The sequence below is a fragment of the Drosophila tropicalis genome, unplaced genomic scaffold (assembly GCF_018151085.1).
Source record: "Drosophila tropicalis isolate 14030-0801.00 unplaced genomic scaffold, ASM1815108v1 contig_443, whole genome shotgun sequence".
NCBI classification, from domain to species: domain Eukaryota; kingdom Metazoa; phylum Arthropoda; class Insecta; order Diptera; family Drosophilidae; genus Drosophila; species Drosophila tropicalis.
This window is the reverse complement of record NW_027172907.1, coordinates 3450422-3461984: the sequence shown is the minus strand read 5'-3', so window position 1 is coordinate 3461984 and position 11563 is coordinate 3450422. Positions and strand designations below refer to the sequence as shown.

Sequence of the window (11563 nt, the reverse complement as noted above, 5' to 3'; positions counted from 1 at the left end):
GTCAAATCTCATTACCACCAACTTTATATCGAACATTTTGGATAACTGAAATGAAAATTCTATTTTCAATTCTTGTATTTAAAAAAAATGTGTTTGAATATTAGCGAAAAATGAAGGCACTTTTAAAAAATGAAGTATACCAAGCAAAATAATTATGGTTACTACTTAGTACCTTCATCTTTATCCTTAATTAAATCCTTTCAATGGAGGTTATCTTGCTGATTCTCAAAAATATACATAAAAGATCCCAAATCTGAAAGAAGCAACAATAATTTGGTTAGGTCGTGATCAAATAATTTCATATTGTTTAAGAATAAACATCGTGTTCATCTGAAATGGCTTCACCAAACCAGATGGACCAACGAAATATACAAAACATAAAACAAAAATAGGTCATACAGATTCATATATCAAGTATGGCTTAAAAACCCAAACAAAACATGCGTCCACACTCTGTGGAAAAGCATTTAAGATTGTAACAACGGCGCAATATCAATTCGCCAAACGCTGAGCATGAAATATAAACATTAGAATAAGCATTTTTAAGAACAATTGTCGCCTCTTAGAGTCTAAGAATTCATTTATATACACAAGAAGTTTGTTAATAAAATCAGTTCATATTTTGAATTCAACAGATGAAGATCGGGTTTTATAGTTCTAGAGCTAAGCTAAACTGCAGTAAACAGTTAAGACCCAAAACAGAAATCGTACAGTTTCCTTAAGAAATAGTAGGGGACCATTTGGCGTATAGGCCCAATCACCTCCTCAAGGCAGGCTAAGTTTTTTTTATTTTCGTTTTGGCCGTCTTCCTCCCAGTTGGTTTGGTGTAAACAAAAACTAGAAAACTCGTTGTAGGTGTGAGCGCCACCACCACCACCAGCACCTCACAAGCGGCCTGCCTGGCTGGATGTGGATAGTGTTCTCTGTATTGTCTATCGTATTGGCCATGCGGCACCATTGGCCGCTTCCTCAGTCCAAGTTCAACCTGCGTCAGGTGCAGATGATCCGCTGGCCGTGAATTAGTCCAAAAACGTTTCCTTTTGTTGTGTTTTTGTGTTCGTTTTTTTTTTTTTGCGTGTTGTTATTGTGTTTCACCTACAGCAAAAGCCACCGACGTCGACGTCATCAGTGCATTATTTTATTTTCGGTTATTTGATTATTTGGCAATCGCATAAATTCACGCTATTCATAAACATAAACATAAAAGTGGAAAAGGCCGAATGTAAAAGCGGCCAAAATGTCTCTCGCAATGGCGCAGCAGCAGCAGCAACAACAGCCGCGACTCATGAGACTCTTTTTCCAGTTATTTTTATTTGCCTTGGGCCATCAAGGCACGTGTGGCTATTACGAGGAAATGCGTTATCCTTGCGCATTCATTGATACCACTAATATAACCGGCAGCTATGCCATGGATAGCTCCTTCAATGGCTCCTACATTCACAAGTGGACTGTCATACCCAAGGAATGGGTGGCCATCTATGACTTTGTGATTGAGGATGGTGTTCGTATTCCAGCTCGACGTCATCTCCGGGCTTGTGTGTGCAAGCAAACGCCTTGTGTGCGATTCTGTTGTCCCGATGGTCAGATCTATGATCTGAATGAGAAACAATGTAGGCAACCCCATTCAATGGGCAACAATTTGCCACCAGCTCAAAGTCATATGGATATAGAATTTAATAACGGTTCCCTTAGACATATAGAATTGAGATCATTATACAGTATTCATGTGGAAACGCCATGTAAGCACATGAAGGCTCTTCGCAAAAATATGGATTATGTTCATTGGACCCTACACGAGGTAAGTTCGACGGATCGGCTGCGATCGTTCCAGTGAACTTTATCAGTTCTCTTACAGAATGGCACTATAACCCATCGTGGACATATGTTTACAAAACATTATTGCTTCACTCCATTACAATTGGCCAATGCCAGTTGGGACTGGCAACCTTTGGCCTGTGCCCCAGAGAAACTTCATTTCGTATTGGGCACACGCGAATGGACCTATGCCATATGTAAGTGAAATTCACAAAATATTCAAAATCAAATTATTTTCCAAATTTTAAAAATAGTTCGAGAAAGCACATAAAAATAATTGCGCAAATGGGAAATACCAATTGTATACATACACACATTCACATACATACATACATATATATTATTTCTTTTTTTTTGTTGTTTTTTAAATAACAACAACAAATTTAATTTGTTCAATTCGATTCTAAAATTGATTGTTGATTGGCAGATACCGCCAATGGAGTATGGCAAAGGTAATGGAAAGAGATGCGTAAACATATTTTCCATCAGTTTGAAATGAATTGGTGAACTTATGGCAGATCATGGAAATATATGTATGTATATGTGTACACTCGACTGCACACTATATACTTATTAGAATGTCTTGTCTTTAGCAATAAAACAAGACAATTTTCGAATAAAGATCGCAGGAACATTATGGATGAAGGGCCATTACAAACCACTTGAAAGCAAAAGAATTACACTTAACCCACTTAACTTGAAAACATTATAAACAACATTAGTAAACATGCTAAATTTAGTAAGAATTCTCTGTATATTCTATCTACAAATATAAACTTATGGGGACGATGACAGAACGAAAGAAATGTCGGGATGCAGGAAAACTCATTCGACAATAGGAAATAAAATTCTAAATTGGTTAAGTTAAATATGTCAAATGACTCAGTAAATCTGAGACCAACTTCCCGCAGTAGCCAAACACTTAGTAAATGACTAGAATTTTCCGTTTCCCTGCCTAATTTCTATTCAATTTTCTATCGAGTTGTCATCGATGTAGTTCTGCCTGTGAGGACCATCACCAATGGGTTGCCCAAGCACATATCATAGTAAGGACACTTTTTAATCTCTCTATTCTACATAAAAAGTAAAAATTGTATTATTTTTTGGCATATTTGTAATAATAATCAAAAAGTTAACTAAATTTGCATCTCTGTCTCCACAAAGGTGCAAACAGAATGAGTTAAAATTTCAGTTTTAGGTCGTGTCAATAATTTTTCGAACTTTCTTGCTCGTTTTATTTTCACATATGAAAAAGCTATTCATCTCAATTGAAATATCTACAATAACAACAACATTGTTTTAGTCCTGTAATCATTATTCATTTGTATACTAAAGGTTGAATCCTTGAAGAGCGTAAGAAATTAACTCTAAAAATTCTTGCGCTTCCTTAATTTGTATCTTGGTCATTGAAAACTTGGCTAGTCCATATAGACTAGACAATTGTTTACCTCACACGAGCTAGTAGACCAAGTGGACCGTTTATTAGCCTAGGCCTGTTATGGGTCTAAGGCCCGAGACTAGTTCACTTTGGCTTGGCTCCTGACACAGACAATTTTCTGGCAAACATTATGTTTCATGTCGTTGAAATCTGTTTTTTTTTTTTTTTAAATTTTCATTGGGGTTTTTTTTTATCAAAATATTAAGCAATTACATATTAGAACTTTGGTTAGAGGCTAAGATAATGTTAGTTACTTTTGTCGAACCCTTTTGCGATCGATCGCTTATCAATTATTTGTTCAACAAATCTGCCAAATGGGCTAAAAATTGCGTAGGAAATTAATAAGCCCTGCTTTATTTATAAAAGAACATGACTCTGAAAATCTTTGAAAATTATGAATGCAGTTTCAAAAATTTTAAAATCTTTTGCTTTTGAGTAGACTGTGATCGAAGTATAAGCATTAAATATGAAAATAAAATTCTTAACCATAAAATTTTACCATTTGCGCTTATTTCAAATTTGTTTAATAACTTTCTATTAGGTCTCTTTATATCGATTATATCGATGTTCATTGTGCTGATTGTTTATATCATGTGCTCCGAGATGCGAAATTCTTTCTACGGCATGGCCATTAAATCATATGCCGTCTGTTTAATATTTGGTTATGCATTGTTGGCTTACCTGACCCTCCACGATCCAGCGAATATATCGAAAGCAGGCTGTCGTATCATACGTAAGTGACTTGAAATGGTTTTGTAAGTGTGATTAATAAGTTTTTCGATTCGATTTCTTTAATAGCTAGCTTAGCTCTGATGCACTTGTTATTGTCCTTCTACATACTCAGCTTCATATCGTTTAAGCTATATCTAAGCTTCCATGGCGTGGTGTTGACCAAATTGATGTTTTGGCTGATATTCACACCAATTGCTTTTATTGCGGTGGGTTGGTCCTGTTTTGTTTGCTTTAGTTATCATGGATCCAAATTGGTCTTTGGGGCCGAGACTTGCTGGTTTGATCGTAAGTCCTAATACACAGCTTCTTCATATTACACTTCCTGTCTGTATAGCTCTGTCTTTCTGTCACTTTCAGCTCGCAATTGGTCTGTCATGGTTTATTTCTTTGCACCCATTTTCATAGCCTGTGCCATTAGTGGTTTCTTCTATGTGCTATCGTTGATCTATCTCAGTGAGCAGCCTGAAATTGAGGCGGAAAAGAATTTTGAATCAATTGAGAAAAATCGTTTCAAGTCATTTTGGAAATTTTTTGGTTACACGGCACTGGCCTGGTTTGTCTGTGTCTGCTCATTTGCCTTTAACTATTATCGAGGTGAAAGATCACATTTAAATTATGCCGTTTGCATTTGCATGGCATTCCATGGATTCGCTGCCCTCTATGCTCTAATAGGCAAAAATCAACAGATCCAAAATTTTCTACGGCGCATCGAGGAGAACAAGTGAGTAAAGATTAATTTGAGCAATTCAAATTAAATTGTACATTTTTCATATCTCTTCTTTACAGTGATGATGAAATATCTGTGCCCATGTCCAGTTTTTAAAAGAAATATCGATATGGGAAACTCATTGGATGAAAGAAGACTATGAAATTCAGGAAATTTGATTTTAAAACGGGCAATAATACTTTTTAAGCCGAATCCAGTTGAGTTTCCACAGGTTTGAAACCGGATTAAACGATAAGCAATACTTATGAGCCGTGTCGCAAACCGCTAGCAAAGACGCAAACCAAAAGCTTTCTGTGTGCGGTTGTTGGATTTCTGTTGCATACTTTGCGGTCAAATTTCATTTCATTTATTCTGCCTTCATAAGTTATTAAACGAATTAACTTCAAAACTATTCATCTTAAAAAAAAAATGTTGTTAAATTATGTTATATTTATAAAGTATTTTCTAGTATTTTTCAGTTGTATTGATTATAAACAAATGGTTTTTGAGAATAAGATGAGCTTGATAAATTATAAGCCTTTTATTTTCTAAAAAAAAAATATATTTTCCAATCTAGTTGTAATTTATTGATCACTTTAAAAATTTTGTTTAATTCGAACGAATTTATAAAAAGTGTGCATAAGTTAGCCTAAAAGTAGGCAACGCAAAATGCAAAGCAAATAGCGGAAACGGAAATCTCATTGAATAAAATTCAAGTCATGATCCCTTAAAGAATTGACTAAACTTCCAACAAGAGAAAGAAATACACTTATGAGTATCGTCAGTTTCTTATGAAAGGAATTTATCAATAAAGTGCAAAATATTTATATCAAAATTAACTAATACGTTGTCACCGGCAACTTTCACAATTGCAGATACACAGAATGAGACGCTGCATACGAGTGAGTCGCTCAGTTCAATGTGGAATTTCCCAGTTTCCCCAGTTCAGCCAAATTGCATTCAATTCTGAAAACAAATACAATCACAAATACATTGTGCCATTCAGTATTGAATTTTAGCATCCCCAAGAACTAAAACCAAAAACTCCTGGTACAACAATATACGTAAATAACGTAATTTACACAACAAAACAAACTCAGCCGCTGGCTAAAACCCAAATGCCGCCCTGCGACCCCTCACCGCCTGCATTAAACGAGCAAACGAGCGGCATCTATGCACCACCACCCAACCCACTACCTCCAACCACCTGCAGGCAACAGCATTGCCACCGTTACCGCCGTCGACCAAACCAACAACAAATTGCTGCAAAAGCTGATGCTGAAGTTGATGCTAAAGTTGTGAGCCACATGGACCATGGCCGAGAGTCCTGCCATCGTTTTGCAATACTCCTTTAATTTTTGTTGTTGTCCTAGCAGCCATCCCACCCACCTTCCTTAACGCTGATGTCCACATCACCCTCCGATAATAAGTGAACGCCGATTTTGTTTGACATCAGAGTTCAATGGCCGGGCACGCGAGAGTCAGCTCTAGAGAGTTAGAAAGGGAAAGAACAACGGCGAGAAATGCACTCAAGAGAGAAAGAGTCCGATAGAGAGAGAGAGAGAAAGAGAACTTGTCACAAGGGAAGCTACTTGCATCCTGCATTGAATTGCAGGCATTGGGTACAGCCTCCTCCAATCCAATAAGTATAGGGAACAGGAGAGTACGGCAGAGAGAGAACCAGATAGAGAGAGCGATATAGCGAGAGAGAGAGAGGGAGGGAAAGGCAGGCGGCCATGGCCACCCACAAAGCTTTGCTCGTTTTGGCTGTCAAGCGCAAGGAATCAAGTGGAAAGTGAAACGAGAGCCTCTGCCTGCTGCTGCCTGCTCTTTTGATGTGGCCTCGCCCCGATGACGATGCCGTTGCCGTTGCCGTTGCCAAAGCTAAGCCCGAAGCTGTAGCCGAACACACTCATTTGGTCCTGCTCTTTTTTCATCATCGGCTGGGCATACAGCAAGCATGGCATGGCATATACTCTGTGCGCCCGAGCTTGGGAGCTCTTCTCTATTCTATTGCGTCCTCTTCTGCACTGTTTTTGCTCTGGCCTTTAGCCGGTTTTGGTGGATCGATAAAACGTAGTAAAAATTTTTGTGCTCGTAGTAATGGAAGCTGGATGGTTGGATGTTTTGGTTGGATGGATGGATGAATGGAAGAACGATGCAATGTGCACACATTCTGTATCCTGACGTGCGCACTGGAAATTTGTGCGAGGTAGGACATGTTTGGCGCGTTTTTCAAAGGATGCATGAATGTTGTTGTATACACACACACACACACACACATACATACTTCTAGAGAGAATGAACACGCACACATCAATGGGTTAAAAACGAAGTTTTAGTATATGTATGTATGTAGGATGGTGGCTTTCTCTACCCCGCCCTTCTATACAGAAAGCACCGCGCCCAGTTTTTAGTGTACTTTGGATGCAAAGCAGCAGTAGCAGCAACAACAACGATAACCTCCCTCTCCACCTACGACTGCTACTTTCATGCTACTTCTTCTATGGCCCGCACCTCCTTATGCTCTTGCCCTTCTCCCCCCTTCCTTTCTCATGCTCTCGCTCTCTTTCTCCCTGAACCAACATGGAAATTAATTACTAAATGACTTTATGCTTTTTAATGGGCTAACGGCAGTTAAAGGATATTAGACAAGCCATTAAATGGCTAACCCGTTGCTTATATATATAAATATACGTATGACCACGCCCACAATTAGATAGTGTGCATACTACTCTGTGTGTGTGTGTGTGTGTGAGTGTGTGTATGATTGTGGTGATAGGAAAAACGATTTTTGCTTTCAATGTGAATTTTAGTTTGTCAAATGACAACATTAAATTAAATTAGTAAATCTCTTTCAAAAACAAAAACAAGAAAAAAAATGAAAAACATTAACCAAATTCCAATTTATTTACTTTATTATCAATCGATTTGGAAATAGTCCTTTCAATTACATGTATTCCTCGATCATAAGTACTGTTGAGCATTCCTTGCCTTCAATTTGTTGTAATTATTCTTTGAATTACTTCAGAGCTAAGTACTTATAAAAAAGAAAGAGAATGGAACTTACATAGTTATGTATATATATTCTGAATCTGAATCAATGCATTCAAACCGATTCCTAAAAGAGATAGAGCTCTTCTTTATTATATGTTTCAAAATTAAATTTCTAAATTTTAATAATTATCAATTGTTATGACAGTTATTAATAAGGAGAAGACTGTTCAAACTATCATGGCTGATAATTGTTAAAGCCTTTAAAACTGATAAATGATGATAATGATAAATGCCCCAGATCTGAAATATCTATAGGATCTATAGGAGAACATCCTTAGACGTCAAACAAAAAAGAAAGTCAAATCAAATAGTCATTTTGTATCTTATATTTACTTAAATTATCTCAATATACTAAGTCTTAGAGGGTTCACTTTTAATTGATAAAGGTAAATACTTTCGTATTGATTCTAGACAAATTACTTAATTTTCAAATCGTTTGCCTAGTAATAATTGCCAATATTCTCATTTGAAACGATTGACTTTTCATTTGGAATGATCTAAGAGGTTTCGGTAATCCCTCGAAACACTACTACTACTGATTCGATTAACCAATAAATTAAAATATCTCATTCTTGGTAGAAGAAGATTAATAGCCATACCAAAGTGTAACATCTTCCAGTCGAATGGGGGCATTTCCATAATGAAATGTTGAAAGCGATGTCAGGAAAGCGTTTCGGTGGACAGCCAGGCTGGCATAAAGGCGTTGCAAGTCGACACCATCAGTGGCGGCAATGACGTGCCAGGGCCGTGGGGCTGGCTGTGCAGCAAGTGCTGTGAAGGCGACAGACACACCGCTCTCTGCACATGGCCAGGCTGGCCAAATGTCAAAAGCTAATTACCAATGTCCATTGCTGGAGCACCTAATCTGTCAAACTTGGCTCCTAGCTTTGGCTCAGAGACACATTATCGACATATCGTGGGGAACATCTGTGTCTCGATTGGATTCTCAATTCAGGGGTATACAATTCTGGTTGAATTTTTGTTAAAGATTCTATAATTTATAATTCATAACTCGATGTGCGTCCTCTTCCAATGTGGGTAACTTGAAATTATGTGAAGCTTTTTAAAAGTCTTTTGGGCAAACGCGAATATCCGGTCATATGTCTCAACTAATGACTTCTTGTTTTACCCTCCCCCTCTGCCACACCTCCCACCCACCCATCCACCCCTCCACACATACATATACATATAAAGTTATCAAAAGTTTTTCAATTAGATTTTGATAAACAAAGCACGTAACCTACCTACATACATAGCAATTCAAATATAATAAATAATTTTTGTTAATTTAACAATTTTTCAAAGAAATTTACAACTGAAATGTAATTTATGTTCATAAATGTCCAAACGGTCAATTGACCAACTAAAATAGGCCCTCATCCCCTCCCCATGAACAACAAATTTTTTGATTTTTTTTTTTCTTCTCTATGAATAAAAGAAAAAGCAAGAATATGGGAATAAGGGGGTTGGGGGCGGAAAGTAAGTTGATTTTTTTTTTTTTTCTTTGGGTGAGCAAATGAAAAATTAAACACGAAATAAGTCAAAACAATAATGGAGAGTGGAATGTGTGTGCGCGTGTGAGTGTGTGTAAAGAGGGGCGGTGGGGGGGGAGTGGGCCCCATCATAAATTCATTCATGAAAACGTAACTCTGCGGCGTCACACGAGAAGGCAAACAAAAAAAGATTTATTATTGGTTTTTTTCTTCGTTTTTTTGGTTTTTTTTTGGTTTTTGGGAATGGATTGCTAATGAAATCGAGGGTAAAGTTTGTAGGTACACTCAATACTTGTGTGTGTGTTTGTGTGTGTTTCTACTTTTCGATCTTTCTCACTTTCTTTTGAAGATTTGTCAGCTGCCAAAGAAGCGAAAATATTTGAAAAAACAACTAATGTATAAACATTTTACACGTTTTTTTTGTTTTTTCTTTCTTCTTTTGGTACGCGTGTGCTCCCATTTCTCACCCGTAATGACACCTTTACCTTGCCATGTTATAATTATGAAATCTACATGTGAGTTTTTCCTTTTCATTTACTCTCATATATGTATTTTCGTTGTTATAGTTTGTATTCGTTGAAGTTGCCCGTTTGTCTTCCACAATTGTTCATGTTTTTATCGTCGTTTGTGTGCAAGTATGATGTTTGCTTTGTGACTCTTCAGATTTATTTCGTGCGTTACTTAAATTGTATTTCATTGTGTCCAATTTACACAATCGTCATTTCGATCTGGTTTTTTTTTTTTCATTTTTGACCAATCTTTTGCTCCAATGGACACTTGGACACACTTGGATCACTTGTGACCAAACTGAATTGCAATCTAGAAACTAGAAACGAAATCCGAATCGAAATTCAATATAAAATTTAATTAAAAAACAAAAACTCTTTGATAAAACTATATGGAAGATTTAATAATTCATAAAATTCACATAAACACAGTTTTATTTTTAAATAATGTCCTTGATGTATTCACTAATTATTAAGTAACTACAAAAATATATCCTTTCTGTTCCTTTGCTTGCATTTTTGCAAAATATTAAAAAAAATTGATCACTTTTCATTGATTATTCATTCTACTTCATTCAGCTTTTGAATAGAAAAATGGGATAATTTAAAAATGATTTGACTATATTGAGTAAGTTAATAAGTAATCATCGGGGATACGTCGGTGGGGGATCAAACTCATAAATAACAGTATTAAAGTTGGAATAGATTTCCATGTAGTCAATGACTAGTTCATTTAACTTTGTAAGATGATCCGAAATTTCCGTAGACTAATATTATTTATCTTGATCACAAAAAAAAAACTCTTTAGATAGATCTATTTATCTCTTTATTTAACGGTGAAAATTTAAATACCATTAACCATTACCGCCATTAACTTTTGTCTGACTTTAAACATCCTGCAAATACTTAAAACTCTCTAACCCATAGAGTTTGATCCAAGGAACTTTCCCAGACTAAGGGAATTCAAATCCATCCATTAAACCAAAAATGAAGAAGGACATCAATTTATATGTAAATTTCTTTTTACTTGCTGCAGCACTTAAGCGCCGCCAACGGCCAATTATTTGTTCACAAACTTGTTAAAGTTAATATAATAAAATTTAGAATTTAATCATACTTGATTTGAGTTATGCGAAAACTTTATTTCTTTATCATTATCATTATCTAATAGATAATAGATAATTCTAAATGGATGAAATAGAAAACTGAGTTGCACTTGAAATTATGAAAATATTATAAAAAGACTAAAAAAATTTAATATTTAATAGTACAGAATATTAATTTCCGAAATTTTTCTCATAATTTTTGCTGGCTGTAACAATCTATGAACTATTTTGTTTTTGTTGTTTGCTTGTAAACTTTTCTTAATGTTTTCAATTTCTATATCAATCCTGGAAATGGATCAGCTTTTGCCTATACATATGTATGTATGTACATATAGGTATACCCCAACATTTAGTGTGTGTGTGTGTTATACAAAAAAATAGTTTATTTTGAGTTGAAGAGCATCAATTTCCAAGCTTAAATTTTGTCCATCATCATGAAGATTTTTTTATGGTCAACGCACGTGTAAATACTTAACACAATTTTCGTTTGTTATATCTCCTTTCTCTGTCTTTCTCTCTCTTTTCTTCTATCTCTGTCTCTATCTTTTTGTGTGTGTGTGTGTGTGTGTGTTTGTTTGTTTGTTTGTTGATTTTGGGTAGCCCCCGAAGCTTTCGTTTTGCTTTCTACGGACAATGCTCTATAATCGTTTTAACTGTAGAAATTATGCGAGCAATTAAAGCAAAACACCGCAATCACAAACGGTGTTCGT

General features: G+C 36.0%; 1 protein-coding gene and 1 long non-coding RNA gene across 2 annotated transcripts in view; one reads left to right on the top strand and one right to left on the bottom strand.

Annotated features, from left to right (window-relative positions):
* Window positions 1-11563, bottom strand: part of LOC137574120 (uncharacterized) — a 210279-nt gene that overhangs the window by 28923 nt on the left and 169793 nt on the right. The window contains exon 3 of the long non-coding RNA XR_011031944.1: window positions 3935-4447. This is a non-coding gene — a long non-coding RNA (uncharacterized lncRNA). The remainder of the gene's footprint in view (window positions 1-3934; window positions 4448-11563) is intronic.
* Window positions 978-5108, top strand: mthl8 (methuselah-like 8). The gene is made up of 6 exons (XM_068286243.1): window positions 978-1798; window positions 1856-2012; window positions 3795-3986; window positions 4052-4270; window positions 4343-4706; window positions 4772-5108. The coding sequence occupies exons 1-6, from the start codon at window positions 1238-1240 to the stop codon at window positions 4806-4808; spliced, it is 1530 nt and encodes a 509-aa protein (XP_068142344.1). The 5' UTR covers window positions 978-1237; the 3' UTR covers window positions 4809-5108.